This window comes from Terrapene carolina, unplaced genomic scaffold (genome assembly GCF_002925995.2).
Source record: "Terrapene carolina triunguis isolate 2854851 unplaced genomic scaffold, T_m_triunguis-2.0 Scaffold714, whole genome shotgun sequence".
Lineage (NCBI taxonomy): Eukaryota > Metazoa > Chordata > Testudines > Emydidae > Terrapene > Terrapene triunguis.
Window position 1 is genome coordinate 17,111,726 of NW_020665065.1, and position 20,909 is coordinate 17,132,634.

The 20,909-nt window shown below is 57.3% G+C and overlaps 1 protein-coding gene across 1 annotated transcript in view; it reads left to right on the forward strand.

Annotated features, from left to right (window-relative positions):
- ARHGEF19 (Rho guanine nucleotide exchange factor 19) overlaps window positions 1-18,555 on the forward strand; it is a 66,369-nt gene extending 47,814 nt beyond the window's left edge. Inside the window, exons 14-15 of the mRNA XM_026660112.2 lie at window positions 18,019-18,151; window positions 18,503-18,555. Of these exons, the coding sequence (XP_026515897.2) occupies window positions 18,019-18,151; window positions 18,503-18,555 (186 nt within the window). The remainder of the gene's footprint in view (window positions 1-18,018; window positions 18,152-18,502) is intronic.
- Window positions 18,556-20,909: the final 2,354 nt, after the last annotated feature.

The following is a 20,909-nucleotide window of genomic DNA, read 5'->3' on the forward strand; positions in this document are numbered from 1 at the left end:
GGGGGGGAGTTGGAAGATCCTTGATCTCCCTCCACCCAGCATCCCCCTTTCTGTGATTGGGAGCCCAGCTGTCAGGACTGCCAGGACCTGGACCCATCGTTCCGGACACCAGGGGGCAGCAGAGCTCTGAGTCTGGCTCCCTGGCCTTAGGCCGCCCCTGTGCCTGTCTTCTCACCCCACAGCAGCCTCTGGGCAGGGAAACTGAGTCACGGGCCCAGGCCTAGCACATCGCTCCCTCGGGGCTGCTTCCCAGGCCCGGCTGGGGTCCCAGATTGCAATGTGGAATGGGCCCTGACAGGCGTTGTTTTAGGGGTACGTACCTTCCCAGGGAGGGGGGTAGTGACTGGAGGGCGTGGCCCCCATGCTCAGTGTCTATTAACTTGCATTGCAGTGGTGTCCCAGCTGCAGCCATGGCCCAAGCCCTCATTGCACTAGGGGCTGTACGAACTCACAGCAGAAAGGACGTGGCTGCTGCGGGAGCTGACAGCCTGCGAGCCCAGCGGTGGCTACAGAGGGACTGGGGAGCACGAGGCGAGAATGAGCAGGCAGTGCTCTCGGCACACCAGCTCTCTGAGCACTGGCACGTTTTCTGTCACCCAGCCCCAGGGGGGTTGGCTGGAGGGAGAGCACATGGTGGGGTGGTGCGGCCGTTCCCAGGGGGCCTCCAGTGCATGGGGGTCAGCTCAGGTGCCTCCCTGCAGCCTTGGAAGCCTGTTCAGAGGGGATGATTTTAAAACCAGCTCTGGGGGGACTGGTGGGTGGCTCCAGCCTGCCCCTGAGACTGCGAGATGCATTGGGGGGGGGGCTTCTTTGCACTGAGACCTTAAAGCAAAACTCCCTTTGATGCCACCGGGAACAGGATCAGGCCTTCACAGCACCGTCCTGGGTGGGCTTCAGCCCTTATGGCCCATGTCATTCTCCTTCCAAAGATTTCTCCCCTGTTGGGCTCAGCCCTGCGTGCTGGTGGGTAACTGTGCTCCACCCCAGAGATGGCTGCAGAGAAGTGAAATAGCAGCCCCCACGAGTGGTTGGTTAACGAACAGGGTCCTCCCCATGCAATTTAAAATGGTGATCCTGGCTTTTTCACCACCTGCCAACTACAGGCATGGAGCAAAACTGCCCTGGATGTGTGGTGGACGTGTGTTGTCTAATTCTAGCCGCCTGCAGTTTTCCCTGGACGGTCAGGTGCTGCAACCTCTACTCTTCATCTTCCTTGTCCTGGATGTACCTTGGCCTGGGCTATGGCCCCTCTTCCCCACCCTCTAAAAGGTGATTCCAGCCCAAATTTTCAGAAGTCAAGCCCCTCAAAACACACAGGAATGGTAAAACGACCCCAGCAGATGTTGAAAAGCTAAGTGGGGGATGGTGGTTCTTATTCTTTGTATAACACGTGACTCGCCATTAAACCAGGAGCCTTGGCCAGGGCTGGCCTGTTTCTGTGTCACTCCCCGCTCTGCTTCCGGGCCAGCTAGCCTTTGGTTTCAGATCAAGGGGAAAAACCGCAGAAGAGTTCCCAGGCGTGAGACCATGGGGTTTGCAGGGTCTTGGCCGCTCCAGTCTGTGCTGAACTAAACACACAGCGGCTGCTGTCTCGCCACAGGCTGAGGAGTTAGAGGTGGGAAGGCGTGGTACTCAGAGAGCAAAGGCAGCGTTGTTTCCTGGCTCCATCTACCCCACTTCAGCGTCAGCACCACCTCCCAGGAATAAGGGAAGCTAAAGGACCATCAGTCCCTAGGAGTCACATAGGCAGGTACTACTCATTCACCCTGGAAGCAGGACTCCATGCCCAGGGCGGTGCTCTGCCCATCTCTCTCCTCCATCCTCAGTGCAGTTTAGCAGGAAGAAGCATGTAATGCTGAGAGAATAGCTCGCTCGCTCTTATGATCAGTAGCGTTATCCCCATATTACAGGTGGGGAAACTGAGGCATGGGGTGGTGAAACGCCTTGCCCAAAGGTCAGTGGCAAAGCAGGGCTAGAAGCCAGCTCTCCCCTCCATGTACTATCCACTAGGCCCCTGCAAGCTCCTCAGAACCAAGGCCCTTGGCTTGTGCTTGGTGCTGTACACACATCTCTCCTGACACCCTGTGGTTTCCATCGCAGCAGAGACCCCCCTCGGTTCCCACCCAGAGGCTGGGCTGCAGTGGGCTAGTCTCATCTGTGGCTCGCGGTTCAAGCCCAGGTGTTGCTGGAGCCCAGGGCTGCGTGTGCTGGCTGGCTCGGGGACTGCGGCTCTGGAATCCAACCTCCCCTCCTGCCCGTCCTCCTAGCAAGCTGCATGCTGGGCTCTCACGTTCCTTCACTGCCTGGGCCGGGCCGGGCCGCCTGCCTGCTGGGGCTTCCGGTTTTGACCTGCGAGTTGCCCTCACCTGATCCATCAGTGCAGCCTCTGATAGGTCGATTCCAGGAGCCTGTGCAAGAAACCCCCTAGTGGGCAGTTCTGGAATAACCGGCTCCTAGGGCAAGCTCCTTCCTGACCCCCATTAGCAGGGGGCCCGGCTGCTGCCTTGAAGGCATTTGTACAGCCCTTGGGGGTGGTTTAATTCTTACTATTAAAACCCTCAAACCTCTTGTTCTCTGTAGAAATATCCCACCCTGCTAAGCTCTTGGCCTCTAGCCTGCCTTGTGGCAGTGAGTTCCACAGGCTAACTGGGTCCCCACCCATCTTCAGAGAGGGCAGGGGATATTTTTGCTCTCCAGGAGCCAGGAATCTGATCCAGAATCCTATGGGGAATGGCTGGTCTGCAGGTCCTGCAGCCTGGTGGCCTTTTAGCAAAGCCTCCCTGAGGAAACTGCCTTTCTTTCCCACAAGGGAGGGGGAGCCTACGTAAGGAGACCTGGGCAGGCCCGCTCTGTAATTACCCTCGCAGGCAGGGGGGTCTCTGTTGCAGCCGATAGATCGTCTGGCTGCTCCCACCAAGTGGGCAGTGGATGTTTCCAGCTGGCTGGTTCCTGAGATCTCGCCAGTGACGCTTTGAGCCCCATACATGCGGGTGGGTTTATGCTCTCAGCAGGCAGAGCTGCGTTAGCCCCATTTCACAGATGGGGAAGTGAGGCCCGGGCTAGTTTAAATGACTCGCCCGAGGTCACAGAGTCAGTAGCAGAGCCGGGAATTCTTCACCCTGCCATCCTTTTAAGTAGTGTCATACACTGTCATCTTCTCCCATCCTGCCCCATTCCCACCTTACGTAACCTTGCCGTTCCCACACCCACAGCTCTCTCCCTCTGCTAATTACCTGGCGTTTGCAGGCTGCTGTGTGACTGACTGAGGCAGCGAGGGGGTGGCGCCTGGTGCTTGTCTGGCTCCTGAGAGTGGCGGTCCTCTATGGCCCCTGTAGGTGGCGCTCTCGTGCATGATCATTTATACAGGGCCATGGGACTTCACGGCATCCCTGTCTGGAATGATGCTCAGTGGGATGCGGGGAGAGGCACGATCCTGGTGACTGGAGCGTCATGGTCCCTTGGAAAAGCAAAGCTGTAAAACGGGCCTGGTGCAAGACGGCAGCGTATGGCTTGGCCGGGACCTGGCTGATGGGGCGAGGGCTGTGACCTTTGGGGACATTGCCCTGCAACAGCAAGGCCGCCGGGCAGCTCTGCCCATGTGATGGTGGGGCTGCCTCCCAGGGGGAGGAGCGGAGAGCGTGACATTCACAGAGGAGGCGAGGCGGTCATTTGGCCTTGGTGTACTGTGCCTTTAAATATGGAGGCTTCGTCCTGCCTGGCGCCATTTTTGCGTATTCTTTCACATGCCGCATGGCCCGGTGAGGTGCACACGCTGCGCTCGCCCCGGCTGGCAGCTCGGCTGAGGCCCAAAGCTTCGCTTTGAACGCCCGCTCCGTTGGGCTCTGGGCCTCACCCGTCCCTGTCAGCCGGCCACCTGCATTGGTGTCCCGTGCGCAGCATTACTGACACACACTGTTCCAAAAGTCAGGCTCCGACATGCTCATGAGATTTGTAGAGCTATGTTTGTAGAAGATTATAAGGTAGGGCCGCTACCTCATAAGGGACAGTATTATGAACATAGGAATTTGGTGATGTGCCCTGGAGGCGGGGGTTGGGAACACCACCTGGCTGTGTGCAGCGGCTCACTCCAGAGGCTCACCAGTTTGTTTTATTAAAGTTTTATTCCTTTCTCATTCACTGGTTTATTATTGAATTAACCCCAAGATCGTTACATGGTGTCAGCAGTGGGATTTGAACCCACGCCTCCATACGAAGACCACAACTTGAGTCTGTCATGCACCCCGAGATTGGCTCTGAAAATGATGGGTTTTTTAAAAGTGAGTGGTTCTTATTTGTCTTCTGTTTTTTTTGAGCTTTTAAGGTTCAGCTTTCCAAGTTTTCCTTTGCAGACACCAGGGCTTAAAAAGGAAAGCTGAGCGGCTCGGCTGATCACGTGACTCCGGGAGCTGGGGCTGTACGAAAAACCCTGAATTAGTGCAAGACTCCTGAGAAAATGGTGAGAGTCACCCAGGCTGACTTTTTGCAGGCTGCCCCTGCTACTGTAACTCACTGGTGTTAGCCACCCCCCCGGGCTCAGTCCATAGAGGATATGAGTCAGTTACAGCCCCACGTAAGGATTCTTGGCGTCTTAGCTCATGCTTTTGGCTCTGGGGACCCCTGCGTCAGTCCCCGCTATGGTGGCCGTCACACCATTGTTATTCATGGAGCACCTGGGCCCTGCTGGGTGTGGATAGAAGGAGGCGGAGGAAGCAATCAGCGCCACGCTCGAGGAGTTGATCATCTAGCAGCCGACCCAGGACTGGTTCGGCAAAGGCCAGCTGCTGCAGGCTCTAGTCCACGGCCCTGCTGGGGTTGGGGAGTCAGCAGGGGGGCTGTGAGGCTAAGTACATTGACACCGGGGAGAGGCTCAGCGAGTGTGGGGCTGGGGCCCGGAGCTGGCGTCTGCGCAGCCTTCGCAGGTGGGTGGGGCAGGGCTCCGTGCCGCTGATGGGCAGCTGGGCTCCCGGCTCGGGGCTGGGAGCAGAAAGCATCTTTCTTGCGAGGCAAGTCCTGTCCCCCACTGATTATCGGGCCAAGTGTCTCCCTGGCTGTGGGGGCTGGAATGCAGACAGCCCCCCCACCCCGTGTGCCAGGGCTGGGGGAGGGGGAGCTGGGGGGCTGCTTCTCATTAACAGGAGGTAGCTTCCCCAGGCGTGTGTCCGTCCCCTGCGCCTGGCTTATCCCTCGGTGACACACGATGGGGGGCCTGGCCATTCCTCGCAGCCCTGGACTCCGCAGAAAGGCCAGGTCCGTGCCAGACCTCGGGATCAGAACCTTCCAGGCTTGGAGCTTCGGAGCCCCCTGGATCCATAACTCCCATGCCCCCTTTCTGTGGGGCAATGCCGGGGGTCCTGGCGGGTGCCCGCTCCGGGGCTCAGACAGCGGACAGGCTGCACACCTCTCCAACGGGTGAGTGTAACAGTCCGGCTGCAGGGATGATATTGACAAGGGGCTTCCCACATGCTCCTCTTCAAGCCACAGGCAGCCACAGGGGGCAAGTTAATAACTAGCCCACTGTGTTGCCCTTTCCAGCTGCCCATCTCCGAGTGTTTTACCGACCAGTCCAGCGATCCCACCTGTCTCTTCTTGTCAGGCAGGGTGGAAGTGGTATTATTAAAATGCATGACTGGCAACTGCAGGCCCCAACCAACATTGGGGCCCTCCTGCGCTAGGCGCTGTACATATCCTAGCGAGAGACAGCCCCTGCCTTCATGTGCTTATAATTATTATCCCCATTTTACAGATGAGGAAACTAAGGAACAGAGACGTTAGGCCCAGGTCCTTGAAGGTAGTTAGGCTCCGAACTCCCACTGATTCCAATGGAAATTGAGCCTAAATACCATGAGGCTCTGGCCCTTTAATGACTTGCCTAGAGTGAGTGGTATTGCCGGGAATAGCAGCCAAGAGCCCTGCATTGTAGCCACTCGGTTCTAACTGCTTGACGGAGCGCGTTGGGCGTGGGGCTATTTGCTGATTGATTAGCTGGGCCGAGGGCTGGGAGTTTTAGTACAACGTGGTACCAGTAGCACACGGCTAACTGATCTGCGCTGGCGGTGAGTTGATCTGTGAAACTCCCTTCCCTCCTAAGAGCCTGGCCGTCCCCTTCAGCTTAGGGAGAAGAATTCCTTTGATGTAAAGGTTCTGCGACTGGCGTGTTAGTGCTCACCCAGCACCATCACCCAGTGGGTTATGTACACAGCTGCGCATTTTCATAGCAAACAATTACCCTTGCCCGTCCCCTTGGGGAGATATCTGTCCGTCGGAGCCAACGACTCCTGACCCTCTCATCCGTCTTCTTGTACGTTTCATCAGAAGTTGATTAGAACAGTGGCTTCTGCTGACAAGCGGAGCGAATGCAACTGACAGCAGCGGGGTAACGGGGATTGATACATCCTCCCTGGCCGCCTTTGATCTTCGGTGGCTGCTTGGCCACAGGCCAGGAACACGACGCAATTGCAGAGGAAGCGTGGTGCGTTTGGCTGGTGCAAGGGTCTCGTTAGCCGGGCCGTATTTCAGGAGAGAAGCATGTCCTCGTTAGCTCTGGTATGTTTTCCCACAGGGAACGCGGCCATGACTGTGGTATTTCTAACTCCCAGCAAGCTCATCAGGGAGGGTATATTTCACTCAGGCAGCATGCTGCTTAGGTCTGGTTAATTTCACTCTGGGAACGCAGGCCTGGGTGGCATACTTGGTAGCGGTGGTAAATTTCGCCATGGGGTTCTCATGCATCCATGCCACGTGCATGCTGTTCTCTAGCCAGTAAAAATACAGTTCCCTTCCCCAGGGAGCTCCCTCCAACTGCCAGGCCGCTCTTCGAGTTCAGTTCCTTCCCTAAGACGCACTTCTCAGGGTTAACGCTCCAAGGAAGCAAGCACGTGGCCATGTGTGATCCGTCGCTCTTAAGATTGTCAGGTCCGTGAGGCAGGGTCGGTCTGTTCTACGTCTGTACAGCCCCGAGCACAATGGGGTCCTGCTCCAGAACTTGGTTTCCTTACTTTGACCACAATATGGACTTGTCTTATCTCCAAATAAATTCTCATTTTCTGCTGATAATCCAAACAGATTCTTTTAAAAAGGCATATTTTAGTAAATAAATAAAACCAATCCAATGACACTTGGTATGAATTTAACTGGCCCAGCTTGAATTCAGATCTGCTGCTTCCCAGAATTCAGGGGAGGTCAGAGAAGGGCTTTTGATTCAACTACAAATCTTTATCATCAATACAGCCAGCTTTGTTTGGCACGCAGATTTCCTCCCCACTGTATTCAGGGCTGCGAGAGCGGTGCTGTGTGATTAGCCCAGTATTAGCTAATTCAGTAGAGCTGGTTGGGAAGTAGGGTTTTTTTTTCCCCTGCAAAAAATGTTGAATTTTAGTCTAAAACCTCAAAACTGAAAATTTTGCCCAAAAGGTGACATATTTTGGCTGAAAGTTTTGGGGGGGGGAGTTGGTTTTTCCAAGGAAACATGGAAAATGTTGGAGGAAAGCCGATGCTTTCTCAGAAATGTCCATTTATTTGACACTCCAAGTTTTCCGTTTAAAAAAAAACAAGTTTCAGCAGAACATTTGCGAGCAGCCCTGTCCTGTGCGTGCTGTGGTGAAGCTGTTTAGCACATACCATGTGGACAACCCCAAACTGCTGGGAGAGAGCTTAAAACAACATCTCAAAGATGAGTGAACTGTCCTAGTCGTGTATGCCTTGCCTCATTGAACCTACGTACCTGATCTGTAGGACTGTTCTCCCCGTCCCTTGTGCCATGCACATGCACTTGGATACGTCTTGTCTAGCTGCGGTAAGGTGTGCCGGTGTTCACTCTGAAGTCTAATGATGGCATTTAAATGTGAGCATTGTTAACCGTTTCACTGCTGCTCATTTTTGCAGAAACATCCAACTACTGCAGAGCTGTGGGTGGAGCTGGGGTCGCCTTTCCCCTCTGCACCCCAATCTGACTTGCTCACTTTAGAGTGCTGAGGCTGAAGGAGACTTGGGGAGCTCTGTGGTGTCATAGCAGAGGGAGCAGTGCCATCCGAGGTGAATACAGAGGGATGCGGTGCCGATGTAGGCTCACAAGACACTAACAGCGAGTATTTGGAGCCAGAGCATTTTATTAAATGAGCTAAATGGGGGGCTTTGGTTGTGGGGGCTGACTTGTTCTCATGGAGTTGCATCAGATCATGTGACACGCCAGCCCTCACCTGGCCACTGCTCTGTGCATGCTGCCCCCTAACCAGTAGAAACAGGGTCCATTGACAATAGTGTGAACAGTTCTGTCCCAGGACAGTGAAGAGGCTCATAAAACAAACCAGAGCCCGCCCCGGGGGAGGCTCTTAAGAACTGTCTCACTCCTCAGACAAGGAAACAGAACAATCTGCTATTGGGATGGCAGGACACTACCGGAGGTGTGTCCCTCGCTGTACCACTCTGCCTGTCTCCATCACTGAGCTATGTAAAAAGCAGAAGCCAGACAAGCTCATCTGGTCCAGACAGTGTCAACAGGCCTTCGGCAAGCGGAAGGAAGCCCAGGGCACCAGCCCAGTTCTGGTAAGCCCAGACTTTGATGAGCCTTTCCTGGTGTTCGCAGCACAGGGCTTGGGGCGGTGCTGATGCAACGGATGAAAAGGGGCGGAGACACCCCACAGTGCACCTGAGCAAGAAATTACGCAACAGTACAGAAAGGTTTGGCCGTGGCGTGGGCCGTCCGCAAACTACAGCCTTACCTGGTTGGGCCACGTTGCCCGGTGTACAAGCACCACGCACCTGGCTACACCAGATTAAAGGGACTAGGGCCAAGTTGCTACGCTGGAGCTTGGTGCTCCCAGATGATGCCATGGAAGTGATTCATAAAGGGAATGCCAGGTTAGTGGCTGAAGCTCTATCCAGGAAATCAACCAGTGGCACCTTTGTCGTACCCACTTCTTTAGAGGGGAGACGTGGCAGACCTGTAATATCCTGGACAAACTGTATTGAATTGAGTTTAACATCTTTGGAGGCCATTTAATAAAATGCCACTGTCTGTGTGTTACTGAGGGCGTCTGTATTTCCATGGGAAGGGCCAATAGGCGATCAACAGGCTGTGATCAAGCAAATCCCTCAGGTTGTAACATCCCCAGAGGAACAAGGCCCCATGGGTCAGACTGGGTTCTCCAGGGACAATGGACAAAGAAAGGGGGGTTGGATAAATACCTCGGTTTTAACCTGGCTCGGGGCCTCGGTTCTGATCCGGCACACAGCCAGCACCTCTGCTCCAAGGCGAGCCCCGACCCTTAGGGGAGGGTTGGAAGGAGGGTCCTATCGAGGGTCCTAGACTGAGTGCTTGCTCTGAGCTGAAGCTGTGATGAACTTCTGACCCCAGGGATCACCCCCGGGTGGGTTTGAAGAGCTAATCACCAATCAGAGCCCTCGTCGGAGTGAGGGGTGATCTCTGGTAGGCTTATTAGCATGCTTGTAGGTTCTTCGGTTGCTGTAATATGTTTTCTCTGCAATGCTTTTACCTTAAGAATAAGGGTGATTGCTTAGCAAGAGCTGGGTGGTACTTTCTCACTGGCAATTGCAGCATCTCGGAGGAGAGACGTGAAGCCGGCTGCTTTGGCAGTCGGTCTTTGGCTGGGAAAATCACAATACAGTCAGGGAGTTGCTCAGCCTGGCCATACCCCGGTCAGGCAGGGGAGAGACATGGGGTCTCCGCCCAGGAGAGGCACATGTGGGGCAGTGGAGGGGTGAGAGTGGTCGGGGTGGAACTACTGGCTTTAGTGAACATGTCCCACCTTGAGCCAGGTTGACCCCAAGCCGATCGCTCGCCTCCCAAGTGCCCTGGCCCAGCATGCACTGGGTCTTGTGTTCAATCTGGGGAGGGGCTGTCTCTGCATCAGTTGTTCTGGAGTCCGCGGTGGCAGCATGGGGGGACCGGGCCGGGATGTGACAAGTACGTGTCTCAGACCACTCGGACGTTCCATGCACATCTGGCTGGATGGGAAGAAAGGGGGCTCGAGAGGGAGAACCGGGGGTCTCCCAGCCACCCCAACTGCTCTAGCATGGGAAGCAGAGCCTGTGAGTTAACTGTACCATCCCTCTTTGGTATCATGGTGACATTAGTCCCTTCCCCCTCCGCTAGCTCACCCAGAACATGGCGGGGGCTGCCCTTGCCGCCTTTCCCCCGCTGATCTCAAAGGCAGGGCCAGGCCTCGCTGTCTTGCCACCCAGGCCAGAAAACATTTTTTTGGTGCCCCCCATGTCCCCGAGTGGCTGAGAAAAAAAATGGCCGAGTGGAGCAGCTGAACCATGTGGGGGCCCCGCCCGTGGATTTGGCACCTTCAGAAGTTGGCACCCAGGCGCCCGCCCTGATCTCCCACCCGCCCCGCTCAAAGCACTTGACAAACTTTCATGAAGTCTCGGGGCAGGTCAGCATCACCCCTATTGTGAAGGGGGGAAACTGAGGCACAGAGCAGGGAAGTGACTTGCAGCCAGTCACCGTCAGGTCAGGAGGAGACAGAGGAAAGGGTCCCGGATACAAAGGATTAGCACCCAGCTCCCAAACCCTGTGACACTAAAAACCTGATGGAAGATTCAAAGCAGGCTTCATTGCCCTGCCTACAGGAAAAAGAACCAGGAAAATCCATTGTGCAACGGCAGCTCTGGCATGACCCCGAGCCCTGCTGTAACATTAATTGGCGCATATTAATTACTGCAAACACTGTGATCTAATTGCACTGGCTTGTGAAATAACTCAGCCAGCAGGTGCTGCTTATTTGTATTAGGACTTGACACAGGCATGTGAGGCGTGTGTTGCAATCGTCGGATTGCTGCAGCGCCGGAGCCCCGAGGGCTAACACGCAGGGCTCTGTGTCTCCGGAGCCGCCCTGCTGCAATGGGGCTGCTGAGAAGTTGACGCTGATGGATGAAGAGAAGATCACGCCGGGGGAAACTCAGCAGGAGGAAAAGCAGCTGAATGGAGGAGGCCGCCCGGGGATGAGAGAGAGGCCAAATCCGCCCTCCCTTTCCCAATGATAGTCAAACCAGCGGCAGGACAAAGTCACACCTAACCGAACGCTCTTGCGAGGGTTGGACTCAGCCCTTTGTAAGGGGAGAGCTGAAGGGCCGCTCTGGCCCTGATCTCACCCAGGCTCCAGCCGCGTGTGGAGCTGGGCTTTCAGCCCCCAATCTGAGCAGGGTGGGTTTGGGGCTGGCGCGATTTGAACCGGTGACGCCATCCTTCTATGGGCGGCTCTGCTGGATTCCACCCACCACTTTCGGGCGAGGGCCGCGCCTGCTGGGAGCTGCAGTGGGGAAGTGGCCCCCCCAGCCCTGCTCCCTTCCCCCTCCGCCCTCCTGCAGGCGTCACGCCCTGCCGGTGACTCGGCCGGCCCCAGGTGCCCCGAATGTGTCGAAAGGTGCCAGGGTTAGGCCTGAGCCATGCACACGGCGTCTTGGCTGCTACTTCCGCTTTCCCAGGCCAGGGCAGAGGGAGGGTTCGCCACCTTCGGCCTCTTCCTTTGGCTCGTAAAAGGCCTGGTTCATTGCAACGCTTGAGGCCTGTCCCATCCCTGCCTGGGAGCTGCCCATGCATGACTCGCGCATGGGCCCAGCTCCTGGCTAGGGAGAGGGATCCGGGCAGCACCCGCCCCTTCCCTCCAGGCCCCCAGCTTGTCCGTTGGAAAGAGCAGTTGGCGCTCTGCTGTGCCCCGTAGGGGACCGATCCCCCTGGGCAGGCCAGGGCTGGGGATAACCCAGGGAGGGCCCTGCCTGGCCTGCTGCTTTGGACTCTGATCTGCCCAGCTCAGCAGCGCCCCCTTTGCCTTGGCCAGAAGGGCTCCGGCTGGGCAGGTGGCTCTCTGGGCTTGCAGGGGAGGACGGAGGGTGTCCGCCGGGGCTAGGCTGGGCAGATTTCAGGGAGAAGCTCGCAGCTGGCTCCGTTGGGGCCGGTTTCCCCTCCGCCCCACTGCAGTGTTCAGCCCTTCCGCCTCCCAGCACCTGGTCTGGGTCAGGCTGCACCCTCGGCTTGGGTCTGGGCCTGAACCTGGGCCTGGTCTGGATCCAGCCGTGGGTTCGAGCTTCATGCTGACCCCTGCCTGTATAATGGGCAGAACCAGGCCTCAGGGTCAGAATGGCCCTGATAGGTTCCCCCACCCGGCATCGTCTGAGCCATGGAGCCCCACCATCCCGAGCCCCTGGGGACGGGGAGCGCGTGGTGGGGAGTGTGCAGAACCTACCCCCCAGCCTTCCTTCCCCACATCTGCCCCCCTCACTAGCACAGACACCATTGGGTTCAGCCAGGAGTGCCACCAGCTTTTCTGCCGCCCTAGGCGGCGGAAGGTCCTGCCCCGAAATGCCGCCCCCCACAGAGGCGGCGGAAGGTCCCGCCGCCAAAATACCGCCGCGGTCCCCGCCCCCCAAATTGTAGCACCCTAGGCGACCGCCTAGGTCGCCTAATGAGTTGCGCCGGCCCTGGGTTCAGCGTAGTGAAGGTGAGGGCCGTGCCCTTCCGCCACCTGAGAGGAAAAGTAGTCCCCGCCCCATTGCTCTGTGTGGCTTTATTGTGCCTTGTGGGAGCTGTGTGAGGCCCCGAAACACCAGTTGGGACTCTCAGAGGATTATCGCCACCAGGAGTTTCAGAGCAAAGGCCCCATCCTGAATGGTGCTGAATCGAGGGTGCTCAGCCCGTCGCAGGACTCACTGCGGAAAGGGAGGGATTCCCAAGCCAAAGCCCCTGCAGCGCCCTCTTGGGGGCAGGTGAAGCACTGAGAGTCATGGCTGCTGATGGAGATTCAGTCCTTTAAAATAGTTCTAGGCGAACGGTGCCTTAGAACCAACGTTCTGAGTGGGGGACGGGGGGATGAGCTTGAGAAGCGTGAGATGTGCAGGACACGCTGGAAGTTGGGACTGGAAGAATGACACTCAAATCCTTCTGTGTCATAAAGTCTGGAAATACAGGCATTCACCTTAACTCTGACCTCTTCTCCGACATCAGCTACTGTTCTCCCAGGCTAATTTACAGCCCCTCTCTACCCTCACAGGGACTCAGTCTCAGCTCACAGACACCGGTGGGAATCAGAAGACACCCACTGATGTCAATGGCGTCACTCTCATGTCATGCTGGCCTCAGTGAGCTCCGGCCCTGGCGGTTCATATGCCTCTGAGGAGCCGGTCGGCCTGGACTGGCTAGGGCCTCACCCAAACAGGGCTCTGTTTTCCACGGGTTTGCATTTTGCACCCCAAACGATCTCGTTCCACCCAGGCTCGAAGGTGCAGCGGAAAGGGCAAGCCACAAAAATGCTAGCTGGAATCCAGCGCGGTGAAGGAATTCAGTCCTCTCCGATTAGCAGAGGGCGGCGCTGCGGGTGGGACCAGGGAAAGACAGAGGCAAGGAGCAGACAGGAGGCTGCAGGGCAGGTTTGATGGGGAAGGTGAAGTGCAGGGTGTGCTGGGAGAACTTCTGCAATGCCTTGGTGCCAGTCTGCCCTGGGAGCAGACCCAGGGTGGGGACGGGCCCCTTAGGACATGTCTGATCAGCCTCTCCAGTCGTCTCTCCTCTTTCCTTCCTCATGAGCCCCTGCTCCCAATGACTCCCACCCCGGGGCTCCGCTCCCACGTGACTCCCCGGCTCCCCTCCGCCCTAGATACTCCCATCCTCGCTCCCCCCGGGACCTCTCCTCGGGGCAGCTGCTGTCAGCGGAGGGGGTTTATGTCAATGCACCGCATCAGTTCCCAGGCCCTGGCGGGTGCTGGAGGAGGGATTTCCCTGCCGAGCCAGGAATGTGAATGAGCGCAGGGCGGAATCTGAACTTGGGGCCTCACTCCTGGGACCGCCCGGGGAGCCCCTTTCTGCCCAGCCAGGTGCAGTGTGTAACGATGCTCCCGTACTAATTACCGGGGACTGCTCCAGCCCGGAAAGACTAGCTTAGCGCCGGGAGCCACCATAATCTCCTCTCCTCGGCTCCCAAACTCACAGTTTAGCTCCTGCCACTGTCTCAAAGGCAGGAATTCCCCGGCCCGCTTGGCACAGCACTTATGCAGGAGGGCGGGGGGGAGGGGGGAGGAACACAGCCACTAACACCCGAGCCCCCACATCCTAGCCCACCAGGGGAAAACATCAGCCGCCGTTCATCCCAGGCTGAGTCGTGTGCGCCTGGGGAGAGCAGCTGGGCCAAATGGCCTGGCGGGTGCGAAGGGGGAATCCGGGGCTGGCTCTGTCAGGCTCATCACCGGCCGCTGAGTGCCGGGCGTCCTGATTCAACAGCACCCCTTGACCGGGACGCGGTGCCGCCGCCCACTGCCCCTCCCCTGCTCCGGTTGATCCCTGGCTGTGGGGTGGTCGGAAAAGAAGCAGCTGCTTCCCCTGCCCCCGGGGGTAACTGTATGATGGTTGGTAACGTCTGCAGCTCTGCGCGCTGATGGCCCATGGGGTCCTGGGCACTTGAGAGTCTGGTAAGATGAGGCCCCAAGGGCGCTGCGATCTGGGCTAAGCCCAGGGCAGTGCAATGGCAGAAGTGCAGCAGGGGTTAGAGGGATCCCCCCACCCCCCCGTGCCCTAGATGGCATCTCACAATTGCCTCTGGGCATTAGGGCGTGCTGGCCTTCCTCAGAAGCCTGGGGTGCTGGCACTGCTGGAGGCGGGGTCTCAGACCAGCTGGGCCAATGGGGTGGAGGGAGGCTGGACTGAACGGGTGAGGGCTCTGGTCTGTCCACAAACCCAGCGCTGCTAAGCTTACCCACGGCAGGCTGGAGAAGGCACCGCGTGCTCTAGGCATCTCCTCCGGGAGCACAGCCTACCCCGTGCGTCAGGCACGCGGGCAGCCTGGCCCTGGACGGTCTGCGCTGAGAGTGGAGGAACTCAGCTCACTTGTGACACAGACCCCTGCTGCCAGCGGCAGTTCCAGCGACGGGGGGGCCTGGGCGGGAATTGCTGCAGCACCAGGGTGTGCCAGGCGAGGAAAGAGCAGCAGGGCAGAGGCAGAGAGCCCCCCTCTCCAGCACGGGATGGTGGAAGAAGGCACCCCCCCCCCAGCACAGGACGGGGGCAGACAGCTGGAGACACATTCCTGTCCCTGGGACTGGCTATTGCCTCTTCTGCCATGGGTCCAGGCTCTTCTCTGCAGGCCGAATCCATCCCTGCCCTAGACCAGAGCCAAGGGTGGAGGGTTAACTTGAACCCCTGATTCTGGGCCTGCCCTAACTGGGGTCTGGCTGCCCATGGCCCCTATGGGTCTTGTGGCCCCCAGGAAATAGCTGGGGTGCAGGACTGCCCCAGCCAGGCCCCCTCCAATGCTCCAATGCCCCTGCCCAGCAGGGGTCTGTCTGCCCTGGGGGAGGGTGGGGGTTGCAGGGGTGGGGGAAGGGCTGTGCCCCTGCTTTGGGACCCTTTAGCCCCAGTTCCGTTGGTGCAAAGGAAGGGAAATGTCTGTGACTGGGGCCCTGTGTCTGAGCCCTGGGGCTCCCCGCATCCTCCCGGCTCCTTTCTGGGCAGGGGGGGCTGGGGTGCATTCTTCCCTGGGTTCTCGCCACCCACCACATTCCTTAGCCGGGCTTCGTAGCCGGGAGCCAGGCGGTGTCTCCGAGGCGCGCAGCCTGCAAGCTACAGCAGGAGCTGGAATGCTGCTCGCTGGGCTGTGCTGCCGGTGGCATAGGGGTCACTCTCCACCCCGGGGACGAGCGCCCCAAGCCAGACGGCACCCAGGCCCCGTGTGCTGATCTGGATGGCAGCTCAGCGCAAAACTGGGCTAACGCGCGCTGCGTGTCCGGAGCAGCGGGGCGTCTGTGGAGCTGGGCCGGGCGCCTCGTGTCTAGTTAGCACACACGGTTATGTCGATCCCACTGGGGTTATGTTTGTTGTGTAAAGAGCAAAAAAAGCCAACACCTGGCTTCCCAAGCAGCCGTCGGGTGCTGGCCTGGGGGAGATCTGGGACGGTTCCCCAAGAGAGGAGACTGGGCACCGGTTTTGTGTAATGACCTCTTGATCAGCTGCCCCTGTGGTTATGAGATCACAGAGCCGACGGCGAAGGTCTGTACGGTGCGACCGCCTCTGGGGCATGGTGCTCAGATCTGGGCACCTCCCGGCCTGCACCACGTTGGAGAGAGCGGAGAGGAGGGCCACGGAAAATGAGCGGTGGGCTGGAGGGAGGGACTCAGGCCTTGTCTGCATGGGGAAATTTACCAGCATTACTATAGCGGGATAGTTACGCCGGATTCATTAAACCGGATCTTGTAACTCTCCTTTGGAATAAAAGCGGCCTTAATCCAGTTTAGAATTATGGCTGCTTTCATTCCGAAGGAGAGCGTCCCAACAGGATCTGCTTTAACGTCACACCTTTAACTAATCCCGATTAATAGTCATGTGTCGACAAGGCCCTAGAAGGAAGCACAGGGCCGGTGTTACCATTTAGGCAAACTAGGCGGTTGCCTAGGACGCCAAGATTTGGGGGCACCAAAAAGCGGTGCCCCCAATTTTTTTTACAGCGTTCCTATGCCCCCTCCCCGAGCACGCAGTCGCCGCTCCACTTCTCCCGCCTCCCAGGCTTGCAGCGCCAATCAGCTGTTTGGCACCGCAAGCCTGGGAGGGGAGGAGAATTAGAGTGGGGGCGGCGTGCTTGGGGAGGAGGCAGAGCAGAGGTGAGCTGGGGTGGGGAGCTGCCGCATGGCTCCCTGGGGGGGGGGATGCGGCGGGGGGGGGGCGGGTCAGGGGGGGGGGGGGGGGGGGGGGGGGGGGGGGGGGGGGGGGTGGGGGGGTGGCGGGGGGGGGGGGGGGGGGGGGCACAAGGTGGAAGTTTGGCCTAGGGCGTGAAACTTCCTTGCACCGGCCCTGGAAGGAAGGCTCACAACAGCTGCATATGCGGCGCTTGGCTAAGAGGATGGGGGAGGAGGGGTGACCGCCTGCAGACCCCCGAAGGGTTGAAGCAGGAAGGCAGGTGACGAATGACTCGGCGCAAGAAGAGGGGCATGACGCGGAGCTATTGGAGGCGGGTGGAGGGCCAGGGGAAAGCCGGGGGGGAGTATCAGGGAAGGCTTCTGGGCCATGAGATGTGTCAGGCTTTGGAACCAAAGATCTTCGCAAGGGAAGGGTGGGAGCCCGGTGCTTGGCCCGTTCCCAACTAGACAGGGGGAAACACTAGAAAAGGGACTGGAGGGAACGATCGTGAACCTGCGCCCGGCAAAAGGACCGGGTGGGTGGGCCCTTCCCTTCGCTCGAGTCTATGGTGGTTCCTGGTGGCTGGAAGCCTCGAAGAGAGAGGGCAAATGGCCGGAGCGTGTGGGGGACATGCCAGACGCGCCAGCAGGCGCTGGACGAGTTCCGCACTCGCCTCCCAGTGAGTGGAGGCGCTTTGAACACGCCGTCCGGACCACAAAGGGCACCGCTCGCCCTGGTCTCCAGCCCCAGAGCCCACAGCTGTAGGATGAGCCAGGACTGGACCCTTGAGAGTTAATTAACTCATAAACCACCACCCCCCCCCCCGCGCTAGGAATCCCTACAGCAGAGAGGTGTGGATTGTCACATGGGGCCATGCTCCTTAGCTAGGACCCATTCCCGGGAGATCCCCCTATGAGGCCAAATGTTACAAAGGGGCCGTGATATAGCCAGTCGGCCAAAAACCCCACAGTACCCGCCCCTTGAGTTGGTCTGTAACCCAGAGCCAGGTGCCCTGGTCCTTGGCCCAGGGCCTCAGCAGGACACTCCCCTCCCCCCCGGCTCCTTTCTCAGCCTGCGGCATTGCCAGGCCAGCTCGCGAGGGAGTCCCTAGGTGGCCAGCAGCCTGTGAGGCTCCCGGGAAGGTGGGCCGCCGTGCCGTGTGCTCTGGGCTTGGGGCCGCTCTACCCGGTGCTGCTCTCACAAGCCAACCAATTCTAGACAGGAACGACAGACTGCCTGGGAGGGGGAATAAAGAGAGCTACACAGTCAGTGCAAATAGTGATTAGCACTATTAAGCGTGTGTTTTGATCACTAGTGGCCACGCCGGCAAGCACCTGAGCGCACGTGCCCACCCACCCCCCGGGTTCCTGCCCAGGTGTCTCCCCTCACGTCTGTCCCAGGGAGACCCCGCTGCAGGCCTGTGTGGCGCGGCTGTTACAACCACTCGATCACACCTGGACGTGGCAGCACAGGCCGTGGTGATCCCGGGAGACGACCGCCCTGGTGCACATGCAATGAGCCTCATGGTGCAAGGTTAAACCCCGGCTAGAGGGGGCGCCCTCAGGTCCTCCTCTGGCTGAGCGGGCAGGAGACTGATTCAGGCCAGCGGGTGCCCTTGGGGATTGCTGGAGAAGGACTAACCGGCCGCTGTGGGTGCGGAGTCGGGGGAAAGACCCGTTTGTTTGCATCTCGTCCATCGCCCGCCGGCCAGGTGGGCTTTGTTCCCTCCTGCGATTGGCTCGTCCAGTTCCAATGACCAAGCTACCGGGTTCCCACCCTTCCCCCACGCTCTAACAACTCTCCCTGCTAGCAGGGCTTCCCAGCCCACAGTCTGCTTTTCTGGGGGGGGGAATTCATCCCACGACGCCTCCTTGTATCCCCTAGGACCGCTCAGCACCGTCCTCTTCCTCCTCGCTGGCTCCTTCCGCTATTTCTAGACTCAGAGCATTCTCGGGCCAGAGGACCTGGCTAGGGAGTGACCTTCCAGAGGAGACCAGGAGACTCCAGAGTCCGGAGGAAACGCTGTAAAACCTTCCTCTTTGAAAAGCTCATTCGCCGATGCCATGACACCCCCTCGCTCCCTACACCACAACATTGACCCCACCTACACCCCAGCACTTGCTCCCTAAACCCCAGCACTGATCCCCTCCCACCGCAGCATTGACCTCCTCCTGCTCCTAAACCCCAGCAGTGACCCCCTCCCCGCCATGCCCCAGCACTGACCCCCACCCCCACACACCCCAGCACTGAGCATGGGCTTGTGTCTCTGACCATCTTGGCTAATAGCCATTGATGTACCATCCTCCATGAACGTATTTAATTATTTTTTAACCCAGTTATACTTTTGGCCTTCACAACGTCCCCTGGCAATGAGTTCCACAGGTTGACCGTGCGTTGTGTGAAGAAATACTTCCCTTTGTTTGTTTTAACCTGCTGCCTATTCGTTTCATTGAGGGACCCCTGCTTCTTGTGTTCTGTGAAGGGGTAAATAACACTTCCCAGTTCATTTTCTCCACACCAGTCATGATTTTTTAGACCTCAATCATATCCCCTCTTAGTCGTCTCTTTTCCAAGGTGAACAGTCCCAGTCTTTTTAATCTCTCCTCATATGGAAGCTGTTCCAAACCCCTAATCGTTTTTGTTGCCTTTCTCTGTACCTTTTCCAATTCTAATATCTCTTTTTTGAGCTGAGCTGAGCTGACCAGAACTGCACACAGTATTCAAGGTGTCGTCGCACTATGGATTTATAAAGTGGGATTATGATATTTTCTGTTTTATTATCTATCTTTTTCCTAGTGGTTCCAAACATCCTGTTAGCTTTTTAACTGCCACTGCACATTGAACAGATGTTTTTGAAGAACTATCCACAATGACTCCGGATCCCTTTTGTGACAGGTAACAGCTAATTTAGACCCCATCATTGTGTATGTATAGTTGGGATCATGTTTTCCAATGTGCATTACTTAACACTGAGTTTCATTTGCCATGTTGTTGCCCAGTCACCCAGTTTTGTGAGATCCCTTTGTAACTCTTTGCAGTCAACTTTGGTCTTAACTATCATGAATAATTTCGTATCGTCTGCAAATTTTGCCAACTCACTATTCATCCCCTTTTCCAGATCATTTATCAGTATGTTGAGGAAACACCGGTCCCAGTACAGACCCCTGGGGGACCCCACTATTTACCTCTCTCTATTGTGAAAACTGACCATTTTTTTCCTACCCAGTTTCCTATCTATTAACCAGTTACTGATCCATGAGAGGACCTTCCCTTGTATCCCATGACAACTTAATTTACGTATGAGCCTTTGGTGAGGGACCTTGTCAAAGGCTGTCTGGAAATCTAAGTACTCTATATCCACTGGATCACCCTTGTCCACATGTTCGTTAACACCCTCAGAGAATTCTAATAGAGTGGTGAGGCATGATTTCCCTTTTCAAAAGCCATGCTGACTCTTCCCCAACATATCGCGTTCCTCTGTGTCTGATCATTCTGTTCTTCGTTATAGTTTCAACCAGTTTGCCTGGTACTGAAGTCAGGGTTACTGGCCTGTAATTGCCAGGATCGCCTCTGGAACCTTTTTTAAAAACAGGCATTACATTAGCTATCCTCCAGCCATCTGGTACAGCGGCTGATTTAAGCAATAGGTTACATACCACACTTAGTGGTTGTGCAATTTCATATTTGAGTTCCTTCAGAACTCTTGGGTGAATCCCATCTGATCCTGGTGACTTGTTACTGTTTAATTTATCAGTTTGTCCCCAAACCTCCTGTAACGACACCTCAATCTGTGACAGTTCCTCAGCTTTGTCACTGTAGCGGGGAAGTAACCCTGCTCCTGCCCTGAAGGCCTTAAAACAGCCCTGGGAGCCGGCTGTGGCAGGGAACCAGTAAGAATAGGCTCATTGGGGGAAGTAGCCACAGGTGGGGCCACGCCCCAGTCAGGCCTCAGCTGGCCCTATAAAAGGGCTGTTAGGCAGGCCTTAAGGCTATCTCTCCTTAGCTTGTGAGAGACCAGGGCCCGGCTGCCTGAGAGCAATAGGGGGCCTGAGTGGAGCAGTGCTGGGGAGCTCCAGCTAGGCAACTACCCAGGCTGCAGGCCTTGAGAAGGGCCCAGAGAAGGCACTGGGGCTGCAGTGGTGCAGTCTGGGGGTTAGGCAAGGGCAGCAGGTCCAAACCCCTCTTGCCTATGATGAGTGGCGTTTACACTGCAGTCTGCTCCAGGGAACGGGGGCTAGTTGATGACTGGCAGTGGCCATAGACTGAGGTGAGGTGAGGGTAGAGAGTTGGG